This window comes from Aquarana catesbeiana, linkage group LG07 (genome assembly GCF_042186555.1).
Source record: "Aquarana catesbeiana isolate 2022-GZ linkage group LG07, ASM4218655v1, whole genome shotgun sequence".
NCBI lineage: Eukaryota > Metazoa > Chordata > Amphibia > Anura > Ranidae > Aquarana > Aquarana catesbeiana.
This window is the reverse complement of record NC_133330.1, coordinates 218,556,831-218,584,794: the sequence shown is the minus strand read 5'-3', so window position 1 is coordinate 218,584,794 and position 27,964 is coordinate 218,556,831. Positions and strand designations below refer to the sequence as shown.

The 27,964-nt window shown below is 43.0% G+C and overlaps 1 protein-coding gene across 7 annotated transcripts in view; it reads left to right on the top strand.

The window, feature by feature from the left end:
* MFSD14A (major facilitator superfamily domain containing 14A) overlaps nucleotides 1-27,964 on the top strand; it is a 92,135-nt gene that overhangs the window by 55,529 nt on the left and 8,642 nt on the right. For all 7 annotated transcript variants that reach the window (XM_073593050.1, XM_073593056.1, XM_073593055.1 and 4 more), the window contains 5 exons: nucleotides 3,404-3,517; nucleotides 5,670-5,741; nucleotides 11,849-11,961; nucleotides 21,963-22,060; nucleotides 22,797-22,960. In XM_073593050.1, the coding sequence (XP_073449151.1) occupies nucleotides 3,404-3,517; nucleotides 5,670-5,741; nucleotides 11,849-11,961; nucleotides 21,963-22,060; nucleotides 22,797-22,960 (561 nt within the window). The remainder of the gene's footprint in view (nucleotides 1-3,403; nucleotides 3,518-5,669; nucleotides 5,742-11,848; nucleotides 11,962-21,962; nucleotides 22,061-22,796; nucleotides 22,961-27,964) is intronic.

Sequence of the window (27,964 nt, the reverse complement as noted above, 5' to 3'; positions counted from 1 at the left end):
CTTCACCTTTCGCTTGGTCTTGTTTTCTTTCTTTCTCCTTTTGTCCTCTTCCTTTTCCCCTTCTGTCCCACACCCACCCATATTCACTCACACCATACACCATCCCTTCCCTCTTCTCATTTGTTCATTTCCTCACTCCCATTTACCCCACAATCAACACACCCCTGTTTCACTTCACCTTTACTCACCCTTCTATATTCTCACCCATGTCTCCCACTTATTATCAATACACTTCCTGTTTCACTTCATTTTTATTCATCTATTTTTCATTCACTTTACACTCTCACCAATGTTCCTCACTCACCCTTCGTTGTTTTTCTATCACGTTTTCAATCTTACACTCCGCACATTTCCACCATCTTTCTATCCCTCACTTTTTTGTCAACCTCACATCCATCCTCACCATCCTATTCACCCTCTCACTGGTTCACAATTTTGACTTGGCAAGCCCATAGCATATCCATTCCTTTTACCTCATTTACCCAGATTCCGGTCGTCTTAATTTGTGGCTCCCCCGAGTCGCCGCAGGCGACCATCTTTTGGTGGCGGCGCCCTGCGCTTGGTGGCTGCTGGAGCATGTGTAAGCAGCTCTGCTCCTTCCCCTTTTGCATCCCTATTAATACCGCTTTCAATCATGATGCTATATTACAAGTTCTTCTATGCCTTTTGACTATTATATTGTCCTTTTGATCTAATCACAGATACCCTCCCGATGAAGTGGCCATTGTCCGCAAAACTATTCGAGGAAAATGACATCTGTGATTGTCTTATTGTGATTCTCCCCTTCTGGGGTTAATCCCATCACTGATATGTGTACCGCTACCATGTTTTTATCTGTAAATGATGATTTGTTTTTTGACATCCAATAAAATCATCTCTAAATTTTATTTCTGTTATATCATTTAAACTTGTATTGCTTTTACTGTACCGTGATAGTCCAATTGCCCCCTATTCTTGTGGCAGCCTAGTTGGGGACTAGGCTACCAATTTTGCTAAACCAGGATATTGTTCTACCTTCATTTTTCCCAGAACCCTGTTCTGTGGAAGAAAAGACATTACATTCTCTTGATGTGGTGAGAGTAGTCAAGGTCTACCTGAAGGCGACTGCTCAGGTTCGAAAAACGGATGTTTTGTTTGTGTTGCCTGAAGGTCCTAAGAGAGGACAGGCAGCATTGAAATCTACTATCTCTAAATGGATTTGTCAAGTGATTGTTCAAGCTTATGGTTTAAAGAGAAAAGTTCCTCCTTTTCATATTAAAGCACACTCCACCAGGGCTGTTAGTACTTCCTGGGCAGTGCATCACCAAGCCTTCATGGCTCAAATCTGCAAGGCCGCAACTTGGTCTTCAGTCTATACATTTACTAGATTCTATCAAGTAGATGTAAAATTTCATGAGGATATCGCCTTTGGGAGCAGTGTGCTGCGGGCAGCAGTATAAATCCTCTGTTCTCTTGGTGCCTACTTTTGTGTCTCCCTCCCTTCAGTTGGCATTGCTATGGGACATCCCACATAGTAACTACTATGGCTCTGTGTCCCGTGATGTACGATAAGAAAATAGGATTTTTATAACCGCTTACCTGTAAAATCCTTTTCTTTGAAGTACATCACGGGACACAGAGTTCCCTCCCTTCTTTCTGATATACACATGTATTGCTTTGCTACAAAAACTGAGGTACTCCCAGTAGTGGGAGGGCTTATATAGGGAGTGGACTTCCTGTCTTAGGATGTGCCAGTGTCCATCACCTGAAGGTGGCCTATAACCCACATAGTAACTACTATGGCTCTGTGTCCCGTGATGTACTTAAAAGAAAAGGATTTTACAGGTAAGCTGTTATAAAAAAAAAAAAACTATTATATTGCAACTTACCAGTCATTAGATGTGGTTGCATTAGTTTTCATTTTTTTATTGGTTTATATCACAAATAGGTACAGTATGGATGCTTTGTGGCCAACTTTGTCAAGTTTTGTTGCCTTTTCTGCTACATGTAAACTCTACTGTATTGCTGGACCATGTTTCTTTGTCTACTAGCATGTTCTAAAGGTTGCAATAAACATGCAAGGATCTTTACCTGATCACATCTGTGTTGTATCTTCATGTTTCCTCCCAAGTATTCTTGACATAATGGGAACTTTGTGATGACTTTATGCATGAAGCTGGACCGAAGAACCTCTTGAGATGGTTGTCTTGCTCCTGCACATCTTCCCACTATCAACACCTGTTGAAAGCTTAAAGGTGCCAGTGGACATCTGGCATTGATCCAATGTCTGTGGGACAGTGCCTAATCAGCCTAAATAAGGGGGCAATTGGCCCATCAACATCAAATCCTAGCATTTTTGGGTGCCCAGGCGGCATTGGTCCAGCATCCAGCCCTGTTGTCAGTAGCCTGTTAAAATTTATGAAAGGCTGAAATGCACAAGGGCTGGATGCTGTACTGAATGATACTCATGTTTAGGACCATATTACCCAAACAAAGCAATTCTACATTTGGAGTAAGACCCTGAACTCCTACGGCATTAAATGTGAGTACCTTGATACAGCATCCAGCTTGCCGAGCTTTTCAGCCTCTCAGGCTTTAATGGGTTGCTGGCAGCTGGGCTGGCCGCTGTACCTATGCCTCCTGGGTGCCCAGAAATGTTGGGATTTGATGCTGACAGGCCAAACTATCCATGTGTCTATAGCGTAAGTTTTCTCTCAGAACAAAATAATTGGGCTGGTTAGAGAACCTAGTTTTCTAAAATATCTGGATTATCTACTTGCAGCTTCCTCTTCTATATTGCCTAGAAGAAGAGTGCTCTTGTGACTTTAAAGAGGAAGTAAATTCTTCCTGTTTAATTGTACCTACAGGTAAGCCTATAATAAGGCTTACCTGTAGGTACTGTAAATATTTCCTAAACTTGCACCGTTTAGGAGATATTTATAATATACTCCGCCGCCGACATCATCGGTGCATGCGTACTAAAGGAGCGGATGATCGTGCCCTTTCTTTAGGGCCCTTTGCTGTGACTGGCGGCACGTGCGGGAGTGAATGCCAACCCTGCTCCGGTCAATCACAGTGCTGGAGCACGTGAACCCGGAAGAAACACCGGGGAAAATGTCAGCCGTCTCAGAGGTGTGCTGCTGCAACAGCTTAGTTCTAAGGTATTTCAGAATGCATACTAGCTCATTATGCCTTTTATCTTGCAGTTTTTTTTGGGTTTACAACCTCTTTAACACTCCTGTTTAATTACAAACTAGCTTGGAAGACACTGCAGATCTTGCACACGGCTTAATGCAGCATGTTTTGGACTCCTAAGTTCTTTACTGTGGTATATTTGGTATTTTTTTTAAATACTGTTTTTTTTTTTTTTTTGTTTTTTTTATAACCTTCCTTTTCTCCTCTTCTTTTTTTTTTTTTTTTTCAGTCTCTGAAGAAGGTCGGCCAGGATTCCATTGTGTTGCTTATCTGTATCACAGTGTTCCTCTCCTACCTCCCTGAGGCTGGGCAGTATTCCAGCTTTTTTCTGTACCTCAGACAGGTAAGCAATATAGGCATCCCATAGGATGTGTGATAGGGTAGGCGATCGTATACTTGACTCTTGCTCTGTGAACAGTTTTTAAATGTTTTTGTTAAAGTGAAAATTGCATGAAAAAATATACAGTTGAACACTAAAATCTATTTTGTCTGCCCAGTTATTCAAATTGTGTTAAAAATGATCAAGATCTTGATAATTCCTTAGTCTTTTCTTGTCCACCTGAGAGTTTTGGGTGTTCCTTCCCAACCTTTTCCTATTGCACAGATGCTGGTTGCTTTGCCTTAGGTATATTATTGAGAGTTATGCCTTAGTGGAAAACTTTAATTACATAGTGTCAATCTACAATCTGTTTAATATCCCCCAGTATGAAGCCTCGTGCTGAAGTTATGTTAATAAACCTTTCTTTTCAGAACATGCAGCTCTTCATGCAGCTGCCTGATTTCAATTCAGGCTGTCACTGGCATTCAGGATCCCTGTTCATTGGTTTTTGATAATGTAATGACTGTCAGCAATGATTACAAAAATAGAAAAAATATTTCAAAGATGTGTTAAAATTTTTCAGCCTGGAATAAAAGCAAAGGATTTTTTTCAACTTAAAACGTGTACTAAATTAAAGTGATTGTAAAGTCTCATTTTTTTTCTCTAAAAATAACAAACGCGTTATACTTACATGCCCTGTGCAGTGGTTTTGCACAGGGCAGCCCAGATCCTCCTTTTCTCAGGTCCCTCTTTTGCTCCCCTGACCCCTCCCTCCTGACGAGTGCCCCCACAGCAAGCAGCTTGCTATGAGGGCATCCAAGCAATCTCTCCTGATTGGCTAACTTTGACAGCAGCGGGAGCCAATGGCGCTGCTGCTGTGGTCTCAGCCAATGGTGGAGAGTCTCAGACGGCCGAGGCACTCGTGGACATCACTGGAGTATGCATAGAATGTATTATGATAAAAAAAACTTCTGACTTTACAACCACTATAAGCCTTAGCATGTTCTTAAAAAATATAATTATTTAGGTATTATAATTAGTCATAGAATTGCTATGTTAACCAACACATGCTGACATGGTGTAGCTGCTACATTTGGCTTGGCATTAATGAACTCTGGTCATGAACGGGTTAACAAAGCAAAACCAGTATAAAACAAGAAAATACAAGAAAAATCTGGGTATAATGACACCTGAAAATCTAGTATTTTATTACAATTTGTTGGCAATGGATATTTCTTTAGGCCTGTTTTAGAATTCTGTTGAAATCCTGAAACACACAAACTATTTTGTGTATTTAATTTCAATTTAGTGATGGCCTTATCCTTGGATGTGTGTCTTCATGAGCCAATAGGAACATACAAAAGGCGCAAAACCATCACTACCAGGGAGTGTTGAAATGAGATGGTTTAATGTTAGGTCTTGAACTTGTGCAAAGTGTTTTGATTTCTTGCAACTTGTGGCAGCCAACCAGATATCTCATTTATATCTCCTTTTTTTATGCAAGTACAGCTGTGCTGAAAAGTTTCCCTGGCAGAAATTGTGAAATTTTGGCATTTATATTGAAAATATGACTGATCATGCTAAAAAAACTGTCTTTTATTTAAGGATAGTGATCACATGAAACCATTTATTATCAAATAGTTTTTTGGATCCTTTTTAAATCATCATGATGAATCATAACAGAAATTGCCCAAATGGCTTTGATCAAAGTGCATCCATGTGAGAGCTAACAAACTCATTGACTATTTATACAAAGACACTAATTGCGATTTTAAAAAGCCACAAATGTGGGAAATTAACCTTTTAATTGCCATTTTAACCTGTGTGTGCCACCTTCTGTGTCTGTACCAAGGCCAATCATTCCAGGGTATGTAAACTTCTGTTCAAGGCCATTTGGGTGATTTTTGTTATGATTTTAAAAGGAGCCAAAAAAACTCTAATGGCTTCATGTGATCACTATCCTTGAATAAAAGACAGTTTTTTGGCATGATTAGTCATATTTTCAATATAAATGCCAAAATTTCACAATTTCTGCCAGGGTATGCAAACTTTTGAGCACAACTGTATGTAAGTACATGCATGAACAGCTTTCTTAGTAACTGACACAGTTGTACAAATTGTGTTGGCTGCTCCCACAAAAGCTCAATTCTTAAATTTATTTTTCTCCTTACATCAGATAATGAAATTTTCTCCTGAAAGTGTGACTGCTTTCATAGCAGTGTTGGGAATACTGTCCATTGTTGCTCAGGTGAGTGAGGCGTGTGTGTGTATTATGAGAGAGTCTTCAAGTTTTCATTTTGCAAACAAAACAAAAAAAAAAAATGGTGTGCAAATGCATGCAGCCCCAAAAAAAGCAGTATTATCAGTTTCTATTTGTGTTCAAATCAATAGTCAAAATAATAAAATCTGCAGCAGAGGTTGGTAATTTACACATGTACAGTACCTGCCCACGAGATTGTGTTTCCAGCGCGATCCCATTGCACTGGTTCTCGGCAACAGGGTACTATACATCTCGCGCTGGCTGCAATAGGAAGAATACATTTTCCTATTGCGAGCGCGAGAAATAATTCCCCTCCAAGAGAATACCAGGCCCTTAGGTCTGGTATGGATTTTAAGGGGAAACCCCCCCCCCCCCTACGCCGAAAAAAACGCATGGGGGGGCCCCACCAAAAACCATACCAGACTTTTATCCGAGCATGCAGCCCGGCCAGTCAGGACAGGGGGTGGGGACAAGCGAGCGCCCCCCTCCAGAACCGTACCATGCCGCATGCCCTCAACATGGGGGGGTGGGTGCTTTGGGGAAGGGGTGCGCCCAGCACCAAAGCACCTTGCCCCTCACCCTATGTGAATGAGTATGGGGGTACATCATACCCCTACCCATTCACCTGGGGAAAAAGTGTCAATTAAAAAAACACACGACAGCTTTTGAAAGTAATTTATTAGGCAGCTCCGGGGGTCTCTACCGACTTCGGGGGTCTCTCCGGCCTCTTCTCCCACTCTCCGGCCTCTTCTCCCGCTCTCCGGTTCTTCTGCCGGGCTCCACCGCTATCTTCTGCACTTTTGCCGCTCTCTTGCTAGCGGTGGCCCGGTAGCGCTGTCGTCTTGTTCCCTCTTCTCTTCTTCCGATGTTGACACGAAGCTCTCTCCCGCTGTAATGCCGTGTGCGAGGTGCGCAATGACTTATATAGGCATGGGGCGTGGTCACCGGGTGATGTCATCCGGTGACCCCGCCCCTTATGACGCCACCGTCCCGGGGCATAATGGGACTGTGACGACATAAGGGGTGGGGTCACCGGATGACATCACCCGGTGACCACGCCCCATGCCTATATAAGTTGTTGCGCACCTCGCACATGGCATTACAGCGGGAGAGAGCATCGTGTCAACATCGGAAGAAGAGAAGAGGGAACAAGTCGATGGAGAAGACCGGGCCACCGCTAGCAAAAGAGCAATAGATAGCGAAAGAGCCCGGCAGAAGAACCGGACATCGGGAGAAGAGGCCAGAGAGAGCGGAGAAGTCAGAAGAATACCCCCGGAGCTGCCTAATAAATTACTTTCAAAACCTGTCTAGTGTGTTTTTTTAATTGACACTTTTTCCCCAGGCGAATGGGTAGGGGTACGATGTACCCCCATACTCATTCACATAGGGTGGGGGGCCGGGATCAGGGGGCTCCCGGATTCCGATAAGCCCTCCGCCCACAGACCCCGACAACCAACGGACAGGGTTGTTGGGAAGAGGCCCTTGTCCTCATCAACATGGGGACAAGGTGCTTTGGGGCGGGGGGGCCGCAGGGCGCCCCCCCTCCCCAAAGCACCCACCCCCCATGTTGAGGGCATGCGGCATGGTACGGTTCTGGAGGGGAGCGTTTGCTCGTCCCCACCCCCTTTCCTGACCGGCTGGGCTGCGTACTCGGGTAAGGGTCTGGTATGGATTTTGGGGGGGACCTCCACACTGTTTTTTTTCTGCGTAGGGTGTTCCCCTTAAAATCCATATCAGACCTAAGGGCCTGGTATGTCTTTGGAGGGGAACCCATGCCGGTTTTTTATTTAAAATTTGGCGTGGAGTTCCCCCTCATGATTCATACCAAACACCTGTCAGTATTGCTTGTCACTCATCGGGAAAGGAAAAAACACATTTTTCTTTTCCCAGTGAGCGAGCCAGCTCGGTGCTGGCTCCCACGACGGGGCTCGCAGGTGTCAAATCTCGCCAATAACAGTGGCGAGATTGACACAATATCGCGGTCACCTACGATATATGCGTATGCTCATAAAGTTAATGGAAATAGAATTGCGTGCATCTCAAACCTTCAACGTTTGCACGTCTATGTGTGTGTAAACAAAGTACTTTGTGGACCATTGTATGAATATTTTCGCAGGGTCTTGCTTCTAGCAAGATCCCGCATAGTTGATCAGTAATATCACGCACATTGTTTGTGAGATGCCACTCTGAATGGCACTGCAGCGCACAGACAGACGTGGATTGCAGTACAAAAAGTGCAACACACTATGCTACGTGCACCTGATGTGCGGTCTAGCATCTGGTAACACCAGTGCATTCTGTCTATCTCTTCCCTTCATGCTCTTTGATATAGAACAGAAGATTAGGAACCCATTGCATCTTTGAAGCCATATTATTTCCTTTTCCGGAATAGCCTTTAGGGCCTTGTTTACATGGCCTTTTGCTTGCATATAAGCAGCATGTGTTTATAGAGCCTTTGCAGAGGTTTCAGAAAACTTGGTTGAAGCCTTTAAAGCACCCTTTAGCTCCATAGGAGAAATTTCAAACACAAATCTTGACGGGGGTGTTGACTGTCACATGATACTAGCTGCTACCAGACTTCGGTAAGCTTCAGCACTACTTGACGATTTTTAAAAGCCTGCTAGCAGCTTGTTTAATCAGCACTCTATCCATCTACTCGTTCCCAAACTGAACTATACAATGCAATATGGCTACCTGGAGGCATTCTGTACACAGTTGGTGTAAAGTGCGCCCCCCTGAAAATGTAATTTCCTGCTTGTGTGATTTGGCTTACTGATTTTTCCAGAAGTCTGCACTAAGATACAAGTCAGATTTTTGTCATCCCCTTCAACAAAAATTTCATTTTTGGTGAGATACAGTGAGAGTAAAAAGTATTTGATCCCCTGCTGACTTTGTACATTTGCCCACTGACAAATTATCAGTCTATAATTTTAAACGGTAGGTTTATTGTAACAGTGAGAGACAGAACAACAAAAATATCCAGAAAAATGCATTTTAGAAAAGTTTTATAAATTGATTTGCATTTTAATGGGTGAAATAAGTATTTGATCCCCTATCCATCAGCAAGATTTTTGGCTCCCAGGTGTCTTCTATACAGGTAACAAACTGAGATTAGGAGCACTGTCTAATGCCTGGTTTACACCTATGCATTTTTTAGTGGGTTTTCAGTTTTGCAGAAACACACTACAGACAATTTAACATGGTTTCCAATGGATGCAGTTAGAGCTGGGCGATTTTCTCAAAAAAAAAAAACAAACAAAAAAAAACAAAAAAAAACTGACTTTTTAAAAAAAAAAAAAAAAAAAAAACTCGATTCACGAATCGAGTTTTTTTTTTTTTTTTGGTGGACACCGCGCCAGTCCTAAAGAGCTGCAGACAGGAGTTTTTAGGCGAGGCCGCGGCTTCGGCCTAGTCCTAGTTTTTTCACCTCAACACCGCGCCGGTCCAGGTGAAAAAAAAAAAATCCAAGAAATCGATTTGCTGAAAATTTGAATCGATTTGACCTCTCAACTCGATTCAAGATTCAAATCGATTTTTTTCCCCAGCCCCAGAAGCAGTTCACATCTGTGCATTTTATGGAAAGGGCCAGGGACTTCTGGTCTTTGGTTCCATAGACTTCAATAGATCAAAAGCGTGTATTGAAAAACGCAAACTGCACCTGCAATATGCAAACTGCAATCTGCATAGGTGTGAATCGGGCCTTAAAAGGAGTGCTCCTAATCTCAGCTTGTTATCTGTATAAAAGAGACCTATCCACAGAAGCAATCAATCAGATTCCAATCTTTCCTCCATGGCCAAGACCAAAGAGCTGTCCAAGGATGTCAGGGACAAGATTGTAGACCTACACAAGGCTGGAATGGGCTACAAAACCATCGCCAATAAGCTTGGTGAGAAGGTGACGACAGTTGGTGTAATTATTTGCAAATGAAAGAAACACAAACTGTCAATCTCCCTCGTCCTGGGGCTCCATGCAAGATCCCACCCCGTGGAATGCTTTGGGGGCGTTTTTCTGCTAAGGGGACAGGACGCTCTCACCACATCAAAGGGATGATGACCGGGGCCATGCACAATCAAATCTTGGGTGAGAACTTCCTTCCCTCAGCCAGGGCATTGATAATTGGTCGTGGATGGGTATTCCAGCATGACAATGACCCAAAACACACAGCCAAGGCAACAAAGAAGTGGCTTAAGAAGGAGTATATTAAGGTCCTGGAGTGGCCTAGCCAGTCTCCAGACCTTAATCCCATAGAAAATATGTGGAGGGAGCTGAAGGTTCGAGTTACCAAACGACAGACTTGAAACCTTAATGACTTGGAGTGGGACAAAATCCCTTCTGAGTGGTAAAATAAATGTTCTATAATAGAACTAATAAGTCCATATGGCATACTCAGGCTAAACAGTCTATGTAGTGGCGCTAGAGGAAGTTGAAAAAACGTCCAAAAGATGCAAGCAGGGCTGCCATCAAAGTAGAACAGAAACCATATTCCAAGGGCTGTAAAGGAAACACAAGTGGAGAGGCGCCTCTGGGTGCAGTAGTTTAAACAAACTGTTTTAATCTCATAATAAATACACAAACATTTGGATGGAAGTGACAGGCAATGGTATACAATAGTCAGGATGACGCTTTCAAGTTCTGTGCCAAAAACATCCTTGCTTGGGAGCGTCATCCTGACTATTGTATACCATGCCTGTCACTTCCATCCAAATGTGAGTGTACTCATTATGAGATTAAAACCGTTTGTTGAAACTACTGCACCCAGAGCGCCTCTCCACTTGTGCTTTTTTTTGAGAGGTGTGCAAACCTGGTGGCCAACTACAAGAAACGCCTGACTTCTGATTGACAACAAGTACTAAGTCATGTTTTGCAAAGGGGTCAAACCCTTATTTCACTCATTTAAAATGCAAATCAATTTATAACTTTTTTTGAAATGCGTTTTTCTGGATTTTGTTGTTCTGTCTCTCACTGTTAAAATAAACCTACCATTAAAATTATAGACTGATCATTTCTTTGTCAGTGGGCAAACATACAAAATGAGCAGGTGATCAAATACTTTTTTCCCTCACTGTACTCCCAAAGGCAAATCACGTCTAAAGGGATGCATACCCTGCCAGTTTCCTCATTTGAGCCCTGCAGGTGCAGAAGCTGATTGATAATTGTAAAACCACTCCCATACAGATTCACTTTGCACATGGACACAAACAGCTATTTCTTCAGAACAACAAAAGGTAGGAATCTGCAACAAAGTTTGCTAAAATCCCTGCAATGTGCATAGATCACCCAGAGGGTAATGTTTTTTTTTCTCAACAAAAGTGGAGTTACTCTTTAAAGACTAGCAAAGCTGATCAAAGCTTGCCAAAAGCATTGCAAAGCTTGCTGTACAGACTGCTTTCATACAAGCTAAAACCTGTTTGAATACAATTCATTATACTCTTATAGGCACGTGGAACTGCTGTTTATCCCCTAGATTTTTTTACTTGGTATCGCACTGGGGTGCCCACGTTGATGCAAATAGTTCCTAGCAGAATTCTTTAAAATGATTGTTAGCCTTATTACCGAAGATCAGATGCATAAGGTTTCATGCAAGTAAATTAAAATGCTCAGTTTTGTATAGTGTGCCTGCAGAGCCTTCAGCCACAGGCTAACTGTCCATGGGCTATGGTTTTGCTATGACTTGGGGCCAAATCCTGCCTCTAACATGTAAAGTCTAGCCTATCTATTGGATACAGAGTGATTTGAAAGATTTACCATACTTGCAGCCTCCTTTTGTCGCCTGCTCTTAAGCCATATTGTTTGATATACTTAGTACAAGTGGCACTTGATTAATCACTTTGAAATAGATTTTAAATGGTCTAAAATTACAAGTATTTGACTCGGCAGGATCCATACAGCCTGTGTTGGCTATGTTGTGTCCATCTGAGACACACGTCCAGCCATTTTAATGATGGGAGCAATGTTAATAATTACATATGTTCAGTTACTTTTGAATATACAAGAACAATCTGACTGTACTGCATTAAAAGCCTTATGTCATATACCACTCTAGATATGATACAATTTTTAGCCTTTTTGTACATCTTGTATTTTCTTTGTGCAGACCATTGTCTTGAGCTTTCTCATGAGGTCAATTGGAAACAAAAATACCATTCTCCTGGGTCTGGGATTCCAAATATTGCAGTTGGCCTGGTATGGTTTTGGATCAGAACCTTGGTAAGTTTTTCATTACCTTACTGCTGGAACAAGACATTTTAAACATTGCTTAGTTGTACATACTCTCCTTACAGCTAATTGCTGGAAAAAACTTTCAGCACACAACAGCTATTATGTCAGTCTTTGCTAATGCAAATAATACACATCCTGAAACTAGAGAAACTGGCAGCACAGTATGCCAATGAAGCCAGCATTGTGGATAGACTGGTCTATCCTCTTTTCTCATTTTATAATCTAGGGTGGTGATGAACACCATGAAAAAAAGCTTTAGGAGTGTGTTCATTGGACAAATATGGGTCAAATAATAGACCAACCTCCCATGTCTTTGCTTTATTATCTGCCCTAAACCAGAAATGTCAAATCAGAGAAATGTATCTTCTACGGTTCCTTTGGATTGCCCACTAATTCAAAGGGGTAACTTATTTCAAATATTTCTTCTTTTGAGGGGGGAAATATAAACACTTTTTTGCTTTTGGTATATTAAAGTATTTTTTACATTTTTATTTTAGTTAAGATTATTATCTTAATTGTACAGTACACAGGCAATGTATTCACACTCCATGGGTTTTAGGAATGTACTTTCAGGTGACTGGACACTGGCAAGCTTTTGAGAACATGCCCCCTACCCCACTCCTTGAGTTCTGTTTTTTTTTTTTTTGTTTTTGTTTTTTTAAAGTTCCTGAAAGACCCCATGCTGTGGGGGCGATTTGTAATTTTGCTTAGGGCACTTGAGCCTGCATGGGCTCTCACCTTGGCATTTGGGGCAATGTATTGAGTCAGCCCCAGTGTGCTATACAGTTCCAGGGCCTTGGTCCATTTCTGTGGAGCGCAGTCCCTGAAGACCCCTTTGTGGGTGTGCCCACGGTTACAAGTGAAGTTTGAGCATTTTATATAAGACAGGATCACCCTGTAATTATGACCCTTACTGGGGCTGTTTTTAATGTATTCATTGCACAGTGCAAACATGGCACTAACATTCAACAATTTAAAGTTCAGTCTCAGGTGGATGACCAGATGTTACATCACACTACTGGTCGCACACTTCAATGCTACTTCCACCTAGTGCCTTTAATAAGGACAATCTACACCTGGGTTTCTGTGTACTCCTTCCAGGCATGCTCACCTCTTCTCTTACACTCTACTCTGTGAATATCCTGCAGGGAAATATCCTTACTAGTAGTAATGTGGAGACCAGGTGAAAGGGAGTCAATTCAAAACAGCAGGTGAGCATTTGTTCTGCCAAAGCCCCACGCAACATTCAACCTCAGAGTGACACTGCATCCCTTGTAATGGAGCAGAACCTGGTTTTAACACTGTTCCCCACATCAGATTCTAGTTCTATATCAGGCCTGTTTAACTAAAGCAAAATTCTCTGCATCTGTATCACAATTCCTTGTAGAGATTATGGCCTTAATACAGCCATCTTTGTCCAGGGCTTAGAAATTACCTGCCTCTTGTCCTACTCCATGTTCTCAACCGGAATTGGATCCTGATATGTCAGTCCTAGAGGACGGGAACATAGAAGAGAATGAAGAGAATATTGAGGCAGTATTGGAGGAAGCTGTGGAGGATTTCTCTGTCTAGCATTGTCAATATATTGAAGGAGGAGCTTTACGCAGCACGTTTGTGAACGTTGAAAAGCTCACTGCTTCTGTCCACAGAAGCCTTAGCACTGTGCAACCTAATTCTCCTTTATCTCGCCATACCCCTTTGGGCATAAGAGACCTAAAAAATCCTGCAAAACATTCCTTGTTCATGAACAGGTTGACCCAGTTGTCAGACTGCAGATCTTGAAAGAAATTTTAACTCCAACCCAAAAAATCTTTTCTGTTCTCTAGCCAGTGAGAAAAGTTTGCAATGAGGTGGGGTATTCCTGTGGTTGATTCTGCCATCTCTGTCCTTGGCAAATATTCCACTTTACCTATTGGAGATGTTCCTTCTGCAGATGGAGAATTAGAGACTCTTCTAAAAGCTCTCTTTTTAACATAGCAGGCCCAGCCTGGCAACCATCTCTAGCTGCTATTTCTGTATGTCAAAATGCAGCTAACTGGACTAGGACAATAAAAAAACAACCATCACGTTCCTGTGTTAAATTACTGTATTGTTGCAGAACAATCGCAGCAATTGTCTTCAGCACTATTTATATACGTGGATGCGATAGAGCAGGGCTCTCCAAACTAAACAAAGGGTCAGTCACAGTCCTTCAGACTGTGACCACAGCGAGTAGACCTTGTCTTATGCTTAGGGGTCAGTGGGAGTAAAAAAAAATGAGTGGTCAGTAGGAGGAGGAATAGTGCCCTTTTCTTGGTGTCACTTAAAGAAATAGTGCCCCAGTGTTGGTGTCGGTGGGGGGGGGGTGGATAGTGCCCCACTGTTGGGGTCAGTGGGAGGAAGAGTGCCCCACTGTTGGGGTCAGTGGGAGGAAGAGTGCCCCACTGTTGGGGTCAGTGGGAGGAAGAGTGCCCCACTGGCCAGATAAAGGCAAGCAAAGGGCTGCAGTTTGGCGACCACTGCCCTAGTGCATGTCACGAGACAAATTTCCAAAGCGGTTCTGATTATCATTCACGTGCAGAATCTTAAAGTGAATGTAAACCCTCACATATACCCAGTGAAGTGAACAGCCTCAGATGATACACAGAGATGAAACAAATCTCCCTACATACGTTTTACATGTATATCTGCTGATTTCAGCTTTCTAGACTCTTTAGAAAGTGTACATCGTGTTAGAAATGTTTCTTCCTGTTTCAGTAGTGGGAGTGGAGTCTGGGTGTACACTGTGTGTGGGCTGGTTGGAGGAAAACATAGGCAGAGGAATGAAGAAACTTGCAGAGCTGTACTGTGAATAGACAAGCTCTCTGATTATTTGTCTCTAAGCTCACTCCCCGACACAAATTTGCAGCTGCTTTTATCTCCTCCTGTTTTGGAGTGCTTGTCAGAAGTTATCATGCTGATAACAGGAATGAAGCAGCAGAAAGACATGGGACTTAGGGCTTTGGTGAGAGATAAGTAAATGCTACAGATATGTGCCCAGGTCAGATTTCATGAATGGGGCTTACATCCACTTTAACTTCTTCAGATCCGCGCTATAGCCGAATCATGGCTACAGCGTGGACCTGCTTTGCCCGGAGGACGTCTATTGACAGCGTGAGGAGAAGAAAAAAGCCGATTACCGGCAGGTTTGAGAGGTATATTAGTCCCGATCACGGCGAGCTGCTGCCAGCTCCTCAGTGCCCACCTGTGCCCCCTGCCAGTAGGCAACAGTGCCATCCTTCAGTGCACACAGTGCCACCTATCAGTGCCTCAACAGTGCTGCACATCAGTGTCACCTATCAGTGCCCATCAGGGTCACCTACCAGTGCCATCTTATCAGTGCGGCCTATCAGTACCCACCAGTGCTGCCTCATCAGCACATATCAATGGAGAAAAATTACCTGTTTGCAAAATTTTATAACAAACTATGAAACATGATTTTTTTCATTTTCATAATTTTCCATCTTTTTTTGTTTAGCAAAAAAAAAAAAAATCCAAGCTGTGATTAAATACCACCAAAAGAAGGCTCTATTTGTGGGGAAAAAAAATGATAAAAATGTAATTTGTGTACGGTGTTGTATGACCGCGCAATTGTCATACAAAGTGTGTCAGCGCTGAAAGCTGAAAATTGGTCTGGGCAGGAGCGGGGTTTAAGTGCCCAGTAAGAAAGTGGTTAAGGCTAAAAGCTTGAGCAGCCTCACACATATACCTTTCCAAGGAAGATGTCTGTATGGTGAGGCACTTGACCACTTCAATAAAGAGGTCATAGGTGATAAAGTTTTACCTCCATGGCAGAAGTTCCAAAACCACCTTCCACTGAAGCCTATAAATGTTGAGCGCTTAATCGCTCTACCCAGGCTACCATTAAAAACCAGAAGTTCAGCACTTCTTTTGGTGCAAGACCTGGCCCCAAAACCCTCTTCCCAATGAAGGGGCGCTCTCACTCCTACAAGTAAGGGGACATCTGTGACGGTTTGTCTCTCTGTCACAGATATCCTGGACTTGTGGATTTAATCTGTTGTTTCAAAGGGGACAAAATAGAGTTGAAAACTACTAACTTATCGCTTCCTTATTTCGAATCAGCCTAAAGCTGCCCAACGATAAATACATTTGCAGAATGCCCCAACCCACCCAGGAAGTCATGGTGCCAGAAACGCCACAAGACAAGTTCAAAGGATTCTACTCAAACCTGTTCACAGTATCAAAGCCCAACAGGGGTATTCTTCCTACTGTGGAGTTAAAGTATAACTAAAGGCAAAAAAGTTATTTATTTTTTTTAAGCTTTGGATAGCATGGAGAGGGCTTAGAACACCTGTCACATTTTATTGCAGTCTGTGGCCCCATTACGGAGATTCGCCCTCTCTCTCTATTTGTTGTTTACTGTTCTCAATGATTATGAAAGTAAAAAGAAATCCCACATTTTGGGTTGTCTCCTCAGAGCAGTAATAGAAGGGCCTATTGGGGAATCCGCAAGGTTAGTAATTGCCTCTCTGAGACCAGGAGAATACATGGCATCCATGGACATCCAAGAGTGTTCCCACTCGCTCAACTCATCAGCCATTTTTGCACTTTTCAGTGGCAGACAACCAATTCCAGTTCTTTGTACTACCCTTCAGCCTTTCCTCTGCACCCAGGGTGTTCACAAAGGACTTGGCTTCCTTGCTTGCCCTTTTCAGAACTCAGTGCATCCAAGTCGCAGTTTGTCTAGATTACCTGGTCTTGAAGATTTCATGTTTTTTGCAATGTCAAAAAATGTCCAAAAGATATCTGGACACATACCTTCCAGAAAAGAACATTTTTTTCTTTAAGAGCTCATGCTCAACAACTGAGATTCCACAGTGAGATTTGCCATGCAAGTTCTAGACCCTAATCGTTGCCTTTGAGGCAGTAACTTTTGTCCATTTCCATTCAAGAACTTTCCAACAAAACCTCTCTTATGCCGGCCATACACGGTTCGAATTTCGTAACAATTTTCTTTCGAAAATCGTATGAAAGAATTTTCGTACGAATTTCGCACCGTTAGTGGGCTGCAACAACGCCCGATTTTCGTGCGGCAATCAAATTTGAGGAATCGGACATGTTGGAAATTTTTAGAAAAACTAACGATTTTCTAATCAATGATAGGAGAATCGTGCGAGAAATGTAATAAGAAAAGAAAATTTACGGAGAGAAAAGAAGATTCCCGGCCACAAATTCTTTTCTGTAGCAACATGCGGTGAAATTGAAGGCTTGGTCGGCCGAATTTCGAAAATCAATGGTGGCACCATCTGTTCACAAAAAAACGAACTTTCTGATTTTGAAAAGAAAATTCGACTGTGTATGGCCTGCTTTAGAGAGAAAAAAATGTTCTTCCCTTGACTTACCCATGCTCCTATCCAACCAAGTAAGAACCTCCTTGTCTTGGTGAATCACCACCCCAGCTCTTACAGCTAGTCCTTAAAGCAGACACAAGTCTGCCAGGCTGGGGAGGAGTTTTTCCATCCTTGACAGTTCAGGGAACATGGTCAAGAGAGGAACCAAACTCCCCATCAACATCTTGGAGATGAGAGCAGTCAGGTTATCCCTGCTGCATTTGCCCCCCTGGGGGGGCGGTCACTGTCAGAAGTTATGCATTAAGGTGAAAAAACATGAGGGTTTACAACCCCTTTAAGTCCTTGACCCCTGTTGTGTTTTTTGGGCCTGTTGGTTCAGTTCTGTTTGCCTAGTTGTTGCCCACCTTTTCTATTCATTGTTTGGCGATGTCCCATGGGGTATGAATAAGTTGCCTGTGTCCTGTGCTGCACAATTAAGATAAAAGGAATTTTGACTTGCTTTTAACCACCTGAAAGGTTTTACCCCCTTCATAACCAGGGTATTTTTTACTATTTGGCACTGTGGTACTTTAACTGGCAATTGCACGGTAATGCAACACTTTAAGCAAATTTACATTTCTATCATTTTCTTCATGCAAATAGAGCTTTCTTTTGGTTGTATTTGATCAGCACTGGGTTTTTTAGGTTTGATTATATAAACGAACAAAAGACAAAAAATTTTGAAAAACACTATTCTGCTTTCTGTGTCATAAAACCTATCCAATAAACTCAAAATTCTTCATGAATTTAGGCCAGAATGTATTCTGCTACATGACTGGTTAAAAAAAAAAAAAAATTCCAATAAGTGTATATTGGTTTGTGTGAAAGTTATACAGTGGGGGCGGAAAGTATTCAGACCCCCTTTAATTTTTCACTCTTTGTTATATTGCAGCCATTTGCTAAAATCATTTAAGTTAATTTTTTTTTCCTCATTAATGTACACACAGCACCCCATATTGACAGAAAAACACAGAATTGTTGACATTTTTTGCACATTTATTAAAAAAGAAAAACTGAAATATCACATGGTCCTAAGAATTCAGACCTTTGCTTAGTATTTACTAGAAGCACCCTTTTGATCTAATATAGCCATGAGTCTTTTTGGGAAAGATGCAACAAGTTTTTCACACGTGGATTTGGGGATCCTCTGCCATTCCTCCTTGCAGATCCTCTCCAGTTCTGTCAGGTTGGATGAGAACGTTGGTGGACAGCCATTTTTAGATCTCTCTAGAGATACTCAATTGGGTTTAAGTCAGGGCTCTGGCTGGGCCATTCAAGAACCGTCACGGAGTTGTTGTGAAGCCACTCCTTCGTTATTTTAGCTGTGTGCTTAGGGTCATTGTCTTGTTGGAAGGTAAACCTTAGGCCCAGTCTGAGGTCCTGAGCACTCTGGAGAAGGTTTTCGTCCAGGATATCCCTGTACTTGGCTGCATTAATCTTTCCCTCAATTGCAACCAGTTGTCCTGTCCCTGCAGCTGAAAAACACCCCCACAGCATGATTCTGCCACCACCATGCTTCACTGTTGGGACTGTATTGGACTGGTGATGAGCAGTGCCTGGTTTTCTCCACACATACCGCTTAGAATTATGGCCAAAAAGTTCTATCTTGGGCTCATCAGACCAGAGAATCTTATTTCTTACCATCTTGCAGTCCTTCAGGTGTTTTTTTTTTTTTTTTTAGCAAACTCCATGCGGGCTTTCATGTGTCTTGCACTGAAGAGAGGCTTCCGTCGGGCCACTCTGCTATAAAGCCCTGACTGGTGGAGGGCTGCAGTGATGGTTGACTTTTCTACAACTTTCTCCCATCTCCTGACTGCATCTCTGGAGCTCAGCCACAGTTATCTTTGGGTTCTTCTTTACCTCTCTCACCAAGGCTCTTCTCCCCCAATAGCTCAGTTTGGCCGGACGGCCAGGTCTAGGAAGGGTTCTGGTCGTCCCAAACATCTTCCATTTAAGGATTATGAAGGCCACTGTGCTCTTAGGAACCTTAAGTACAGCAGAAATTTTTTTGTAACCTTGGCCAGATTTGTGCCTTGCCACAATTCTGTCTCTGAGCTCTTCAGGCAGTTCCTTTGACCTCATGATTCTCATTTGCTCTGACATGCACTGTGAGCTGTAAGGTCTTATATAGACAGGTGTGTGGCTTTCCTAATCAAGTTTAATCAGTATAATCAAACACAGCTGGACTCAAATGAAGGTGTAGAACCATCTCAAGGATGATCAGAAGAAATGGACATCACCTGATTTAAATATAGGAGTGTCACAGCAAAGGGTCTGAATATTAGGACCATGTGATATTTCAGTTTTTCTTTTTTAATAAATATGCAAAAAATGTCAACAATTTTGTTTTTCTGTCAATATGGGGTGCTGTGTGTACATTAATGAGGAAAAAAAAATGAACTTAAATGATTTTAGCAAAAGGCTGCAATATAACAAAGAGTGAAACATTTAAGGGGGTCTGAATACTTTCTGTCCCCACTGTAGAGTCTTCAAACTATATATACTGGAAATTAGGCACCTTTTAGATGCTATACTTGTAATAGCAGTTATCAGTGACTCTTAGTGGGACTGTGATAGAGTGTCAGGCAATCTGGCACTTACAGACACTGGCTAGGAAGGCACACTAACTGACAGTGACTTTGCTAGTGACACTAATTCAGTGATGATATTGTGCACTAATAACACTGGCTGTGAAGGGGTTAACATCAAGGGGTTAACTGTGTGCCTAACATGTGTGTGCTGCTTGTATATACAGATCTGGCTGCTTTTTATCCCTGAAGTAGTCAGATTTGATTTAAGGGAGAAGAAAAGAATCACTGTCTGTGTACAGAGTTCTGAGTGTGTTTGTCACAGAAATCTGTGCTGTGGCCACAGGTGATCAGCAGGTTTCAGCCACAAAAGATTGGCTGAATTCTGCTGACAAACTTGTGCTGTGTCTAAGCTCAGAATAAAGGCCATGACGTACAGGTACATGGCCTCAACCAGCTGTGCCGGCCATCCGCAGTAAATGTACTATGTACTGCGGGCGGCAGGCTGCTAAAATCCATATCTTGGAGTACAGTACAGCAGCGGTCCCCAGCCTTTTTGGCACCAGGAAACGGCTGCATGGAAGAAAATTATGCCAAGGCCCAGTTTTTCGCGTTGTCGGGGCAATGGCTGGTGTTGGCGCTTCAATCATCACGGCACCATGGTTGATATAGTGTCAGGATGATTAAAGTGCATTATTTCTATTATTACATTGTAATATAAAATGAAATGGTTCAACTCACAATAATGCAGAATCCGTGGGAGCCCTGAGCATGTCACTTGCCACGTCACCTGCCACCAGATGCAGCTTGTCACTTGCCATGTCACCTGCCTTCAGATACAGCTTGTCACGTCACCTGCCACCAGATGCGAATTGTCACTTGCCGCCACGTCTGCCACCAGATGCAGATGGTCACTTGCCACCAGATGCGGATTGTCACTTGCCACGCCGCCTGCCACCAGATGAGGATTGTCACTTGCCAAGTCGCCTGCCACCAGATGCATATTGTCACTATCCTGCCACCAGCTGAAGCTTCCCACTGTTGGCTGTCACCAAAAAATACCAGATGCAGCCTGTCACTTTTTTAAATGTAAAGGCAATTTTGTGGCAGACAACAGTGACTGCAAAGAGTCTTTTCTCCCCAGCTTTTCAGCACATGTGCATTGGCTGAGTCCCAGAGTGAGGGCAGGCAGTGAGAGATGATATCTCTTTGCTGGCTGTGGCTGCACAGTGAGGGCGGAACTGCGGTGATGCAGGGCGGGCCGTGATAGATGTCATCTCTCTGCTCTCTCGCCTGCCTCACATGGTTAGGGACCTCTGCACTACAGGACACTCTCCCTTACTCTTCTTGGTTTACTCTGCATTGCTTACTACCAAACTGTGCACCCACAGAGTGAGAAAAGGTTATAGGAGAGGATGTGTCCTCAAAAGCTTGCTAGTGTCCAGTCATCTGAAGGTATGCCTCTATAACCCATGGTGTATGAACAAGTTACCTCTGTCATGTACTGTAATACAATTCCAAGATATGGAATTTACAGTTCATTTTTCTTTTTCCCCAGAACTGAAGTACAATATGCTACTGAGAATGTTCAGCAATTGACACCCAGTGTGCATTTGTTGTAGATCTAAACCCAATCTCTAATATGAATGCATTAACAAGGTGTTCACAAGTCCCTCAAAAGCTGCAATGTTCTGTCTCACAATTTTGATCCTTAATGGTCACCCTGGTACACCGAACCTTAGTAGACAACTACTGCAAAGTTGGGCTAGAGCAATGATCTGCAGCTGCCACATTAGGAAATGCATGTAGACAGGAAGTGCGTACTACCTGAAAAACTAGGAGATTAGCAGCACTGAGATAAAAACTGAGGGAAAATGTAAGAACCCTCTTTTATAAAAATAAAAGCATGGCAGTTTTTTTATGATGCACAGTGCTTTGGCAAACTGTCCTCTAGTTAGGGTTTACATCTAGTTTAATAAGCTAAAACTGCTGTAGTCAGGATGGGATAAATTGTACTATTGTAATTGTACAAAAAAAAAATCACATACTATTATAAATATTAATGTATTGTCTCCACTTTATACTTGTTCAGGATGATGTGGGCTGCTGGCGCAGTGGCAGCCATGTCCAGTATTACATTCCCTGCAGTGAGTGCTCTGGTGTCTCGAACTGCTGATGCTGACCAACAAGGTATGGTAGACATGAGACAAATTTGTATACTGTACAGATGAAACCTAAAACTTTTTGTAGTGTGGTTTGAAAGAATATATGTTGTATTGTACAAAATTAGTTACTGCAGCATTTTGAGGTGCAAATGTAATCCGGAAATTACACTTGCCTCGATGTGTGTGTGCACACATTTGTTTCTTGCAATGTTTCCAGTGAAGTCCAAAGAGGTATGTACAATGCAAAGTACCCCCCCCCCCCTTCTAAAAGACTGTATTAAGAAGCTTTATGGAATTTTTAAATTACATTTATAGTAGTTTATGCAAATGTTCCTTGATACTACCTGTCAATGGTATACTAAATGAATATATTTGTGTTTAAAATGCAAGTCTACCTATATGAAATGATTAGTCTGAGGCTCGTTTGAGAGGTTTGATTGCCCTTTAGTTATTTAAAATTCTTTCAGACACCAGCAGGGGGACTTTGCAAAACCACATTCCATTTTGGCTTATCCTTGCCACAATGGCATTGGTTTAACTTTTTATGCCTTGCAGTAATGCCTTTTTGCTCCTGCTCAAGCTTCTATAGAAGTGAATTACCAATATTGAGCTACTAAAGTGAGTGTCTTACTATTGTACATATGAGGCTTGACAGCAGGGATCCAAAATAACCAGTGTCTGGACTGGTGTCTGTGTATATTGACTTTCTAATGTGTAATTTAGTAGATCAAATCTTGACATTAATGAATGTTTTACTGCAGGTGTTGTGCAAGGAATGATAACAGGAATTCGAGGGCTATGCAACGGCCTTGGACCTGCTTTATACGGTTTTATATTTTACATCTTTCATGTGGAGTTGGATGAAAACCCTATTAAAGAGGAAAGCCCAGGCCAAGACAAAATGACCTCTTCACATTTACAACAGGTATATTTAGTGGAGATTGAGAAAGATGGCTTGATCGTGTATATGTAATTTGTTAGGTTACACTCTCCTCACATCCTGCTGATCTTGCCTAAAATGTTTAGTTGCTTTGCTGTCATGGTGATCCCGTGACTTCAGTTCTTTGAGTAACTTGCCTAATAAAAAGAAGTATGTAGGTCAGCTTATCTATTCTAGTTGAGCAAATCAAAGTAAGAGTGTGGGGGGGGGGGGGGGCGCACGCATTTGTTGACCTTTTGCAAATGTGTGGACAGCTTGCACCAGAGATGCTTGAGGTTATATCCTAGGACTACTAATTAGTTTCACTACGGGTTTTTTTTTACCTCCAATTCTCTTGTTCGCACAGAGATTAGCAGATTTTCATCAAGCCCAGTTGGATTTAAGGTGTCATTGGCATAGTTCTTGGGAAAAACTGTTTCAGGGGTTTTTCTGTAACCTGTTCACTGTTCCCAAATCCAAAGGGAGCATTCAATCCATCTTGACTCTCAAGCCTCTGAATGTCTATTCAGGTCCAGAAATTATGGATTGAATCTACCAGATCTGTCATCATCACCTCCTTTTACTTGTAAGACGCTAACCTCTGACTCTGCTTCACTAAATGTCTGCAAGCTTTGATATGGGTCCCCTACACTACCAGTTTATGGCCATGCAGTTCGGTCTCTCAAATGAACCTTGGGTATTCACCAGGATCTTGACCCCAATATTCGCCTTTCTGCGCTCTTGTGGCTTCCCCATTGTGAGAAATGCAGATGGCAATCTTTTGAGGGAACAGTTGGCGCAGGCTGCTCAATGGGGAAGTAGCCCCTACATCTGAAGGTATTCCAGAACCTATGTTGCAGGTGGACCCTCTGGCCCAGGCTCAACAACAAACTTGTATTGAGGTACAGGGGTCCTCAAGTGGAAGCAGCAAATGCTCATTTCTTATCGTACATCATGGGGCACAGAGCCATAGTAGTTACTATGTGGGTTATAGGCCACCTTCAGGTGATGGACACTGGCACACACTAAGACAGGAAGTCCACTCCCTATATAACCCCTCCCACTACTGGGAGTACTTCATTTTTTTCGCCAGTGTCTAAGGTGTTGGTCACGAGTAAAGATGTACTGTGCTGAGCTCCACTGGAGCAATCTTTACTGGGGCTAGCTATGCAGCCGGATCCATTCAAAGTGTCTTTTAGGCTGAATTTAATGGTACCCGGGCCTCGTGTCTGAAGAAACGAGGTTTTACCTGTAACCCTTCTCTTTTTAGAGAGCTAGACTCCGGGATCCAGTACTTTGGTATTTTAGAGCCATAAAGTTTTACTGGCGGGATGCTATTACAGGGCCAGGAGTGTGGGTTCCCCGAGGGTCCCCGGTTCCTAAAGGTTTAACGGAACCCGTATTTTTAAATTTTCTTATGAAATGTCTCCTTTAAAAAGTAAAATGTTATGCCTAAGTGTCACCACTGGGGGCTGTATGGAGCACGTACCTTCTCATGCTTTGCTCAGAGATTATGCTGTGTCACAGAAGCAGCAGGCTTTTTTCCTCCGGCTAGCAGGCAGAGTTCGGGGGGATTTTGGGGGGGATTTTGCTTCACCAGACAAGCCCCCCCCCCGCTGAACTCACCCCCTCTTCACAAGGCTGAACATTAAGAGAGCTAAAGAATGATTGGCAATGCTGTTATTTCTTTCACCTCCCTTAGCACAGCGGCGGCTTTCAGGTCTCCTCCTTGCCATCCCTCCCTCCCACAAAAGCCGATCCCGGTGGATCGGAGGCCAGTGCTCACGTGGGAAAACTCTTTTTTTGGAAAGAGAAAGGAGGGGGGCGCGATGCAATGGAGGGGGCGGGGCTTAGTGTGGCATTGGCGTCCTCCAACGCCGGCGCGGGAGTGTGTTGTTAAAAACTCAATTTTTGCTGGCTGCAAGTTGTCGGAGGGACACGAGCTAAGAGGGGCATGAAAGTGGTTTGGTGACACAGGCATTTCCTATTTGACACATTTCCTATTTGCATCAGGCTGAGTGTTAAAAGCAGTGGCTGTGGCTGAACTATTGCTCAAGCAGTGGATGCGATTTCTTCTGATAGTACCTCTGCTTTTGTGCATTGGGCTAAGGTCAGAAGGGGGGTTGAAACACCCCCAAAAAGGGCTAAAAGGGTCTCCCTCAAGCTCTGGAAAGCCTACTCATCTCTACAATAGGATCCTCCCCTGAGAGGGGGTGGCTGGTCAGAGTGAGCATCGGGGCCATTAAATGTTTGCAACTGTTTTCAACACTGCAGCCCCTGTTTATGTTACTAAAAGGGTCTTTTTTCCTCAGCCATGATAGGATTGGAAAAAAAAAAAAAAAAAAAGTTTAGCAGCTTTAATCGCATCCCAGTGTGGGACAAAATGCGACATGTTCTCTTCCATTACCCAGGACCCTCAAACTGAGGAACTAGGGGCAGGAGAAGATGAATTCCCTTAGGGGACCATGGTGAGGCTAATGACTAGAAATGTCAAATGCGGGTGGATCAGCTTTCATAATCTGTAAGATTGATGGTGCAATTTCTTGCTGAATGGTCCGCTCCACATTTATGTACCCTTAACTGAGTGTTTGAGTTCGCTAAAGCCTCCTCAAGCTGTGCATACCTTTCCTGTCCATTCATTGCTGGAAAAGCTTTTTTGTATCTTAGTGGATCACCAAGATAAGCATTTTTTTCCCTCCTAAAAAGTTTTTTCACACTTTATCCTATGGTGGAGAAGATTCACTAAAAGTGTGGTATACCAGCAATTAACGCTGCTATATCCTCTGGGAATAAAAGTTTGACTTGTCCGGCAGACAATGCTCAAATGCTTAGGGATCCAACGGATAAAAAGGTTGGAATTCCTATTATTAAAAAAAAACAAAAACATAAAAACACTTTTTGAGTGTCTCAGCCTGCACTGATAGTAATTGATTAATCGTTGAGAGACCAGTTTAAACAGGCGTTCAAGGTTATCCTGCTCAGCAGGCTCAGGATCTGGCAAGCTACTAGCAACTTTGTTTGCTATGAGAGATTCTATCCTTCAGGCCTTGCGCCCTTCGCTAAGCACCATGCAAGAAGCTCCTGGCTAGTCTTCCTTTTGCGGTAGCTATTTGGGATGGGTAATACATCCAAAGAAATTCTAGTGGAAAAAGTACCCCTTTGCCATTTAAGAAAAGGAGTAAATGTATTTTCATTTTAAAAACTCCAGGCAGTCACGACGGCCTCAGCCGTCAAGTTCAAAAAGGTAATCCTCAGGGTCAAGCCCAGGGACAAAAGAGGTCTTAGGGGAGGAAATATACAAAATACTGAAGCCTCCTTATGAGGAGGTGCCCCCGCTTGAATAGGGGGAATTCTTCTGCAGTTCTCAAGGATCTGGCAGGAAGAGTGTCGAGACAGATGGGGAGACTTCCTCAGTAGCTCCAAGGTACAAACTGGAGTTCCGAGAGTTCCCGTCTCCTCGTTTTCTCAGATCAAACGTTCCTAAGGACCCAGAGAAAAAAGAGGTCTTTCTCTCAAACATTGGACCATCTTTTGGCAAAAAAATGATCATGGTGGTCCCCATGTCAAAGCAGAGGTTGGGGTTTTGTTCAAACCTTTTTTTCCAAAACCGAATGGACGTTCTGGATCTCAAAAATCTAAATTCAATTCCTGAATATAACCACTCTTTTTTTTTTGGCATGGAGTAAATCCAATCAGTTATCTCCATCCTACAAGGAGGAGAACTTCTGGCGTCAATCGACATCAAAGATGCATACCTCCATGTGCCTTTTTCCTCGCTCACTAGTAATATCTACTTTTCAAGGTGGATAATCTTCATTTTCAGTGTGTAGCTCTGCTTTTCGGTCTAGCTACTGCACCTTGAGTGTTTACAAAGGTTCTGGACCCTCTTCTAGCCAGATTAAGGGCCCAAGGTATAACGATTATGGTTTACCTAGACTATCTGTTCTTGATAGACCAGTCGGTAGCCCGCTTAGACCAAAGTATGGTCACCACATTCAACTACCTAGAATATCTAGGTCAGATTCGCAACCTAGAAGAAATCTTCTTTAAAACCATGAAGAAGGCTAAAATACTTGGGTCTGATCATAGATACACCCAGAAAAGGGTATTCTTTCCCCAGGCAAAGATCAGCGCCATAAAAGGAACTGATTCAGGTGGCCGAAGCAAGATGAATTCTTCTATTCAGCTTTGCATGAGGTTTCTTTCCAGGGCGTTCCTTATGCTCAGTTTTATTCGAGACTGCTGCAAAACAGTATCCTATCGGCTTGGAACAAAGGGTTCAAGCTCTAGATTCCCATTGTGTCTGACTCCAAAGCCTACGGCCACATCACCCTGAAAGCCCCCGATCTCGTCGGATCTTGGAGGCTAAGCAGGGTCAGGCCTGGTTAGTGCCTGGATGGGAGACTGCCTGGATGGGAGACTGCCTGTAAATACCAGCTGCTGTAGGCTGGGTGCGCCGGAGCCTCAGTTAATGGTTAACCACTTGCTGCCCGCCCTATTACAAAATTACGGCGGCAAAGTGGTTTGATATCCCTGACCGGACGTCATATGACGTGATCAGGATATCGAGCCGCTGCGCGCCCCCGCATCGCGGCGATCGTTGTTGCGGGGTGTCAGTCTGACACCCTGCAACACCGATCTAGGTAAAGAGTCTCTGACTGGGAGACTTTATCACGTGATAAGCCGTGTCCAATCACAGCTGATCACGATGTAAATAGGAAGAGCCGGTGACTGGCTTTTCCTCACTCGCGTATCAGTGTCGCCCATCAGTGCCACCCATGAGTGCCCATCAATGCCCATCAGTGCTGCATATCAGTGCCCATCCTCAGTGCCCGCTTATTGGTGCCATCTCATCAGTGCCCATCAGTGAAAGAGAAAACTTACTTATTTACAATTTTTTTTAACAGAAACAAAAGCAAAACTTATTTTTTTCCAAATTTTCGGTCTTTTTTTATTTGTTTAGCAAAAATTAAAAACCGCAGAGGTGGTCAAATACCACCAAAAGAAAGC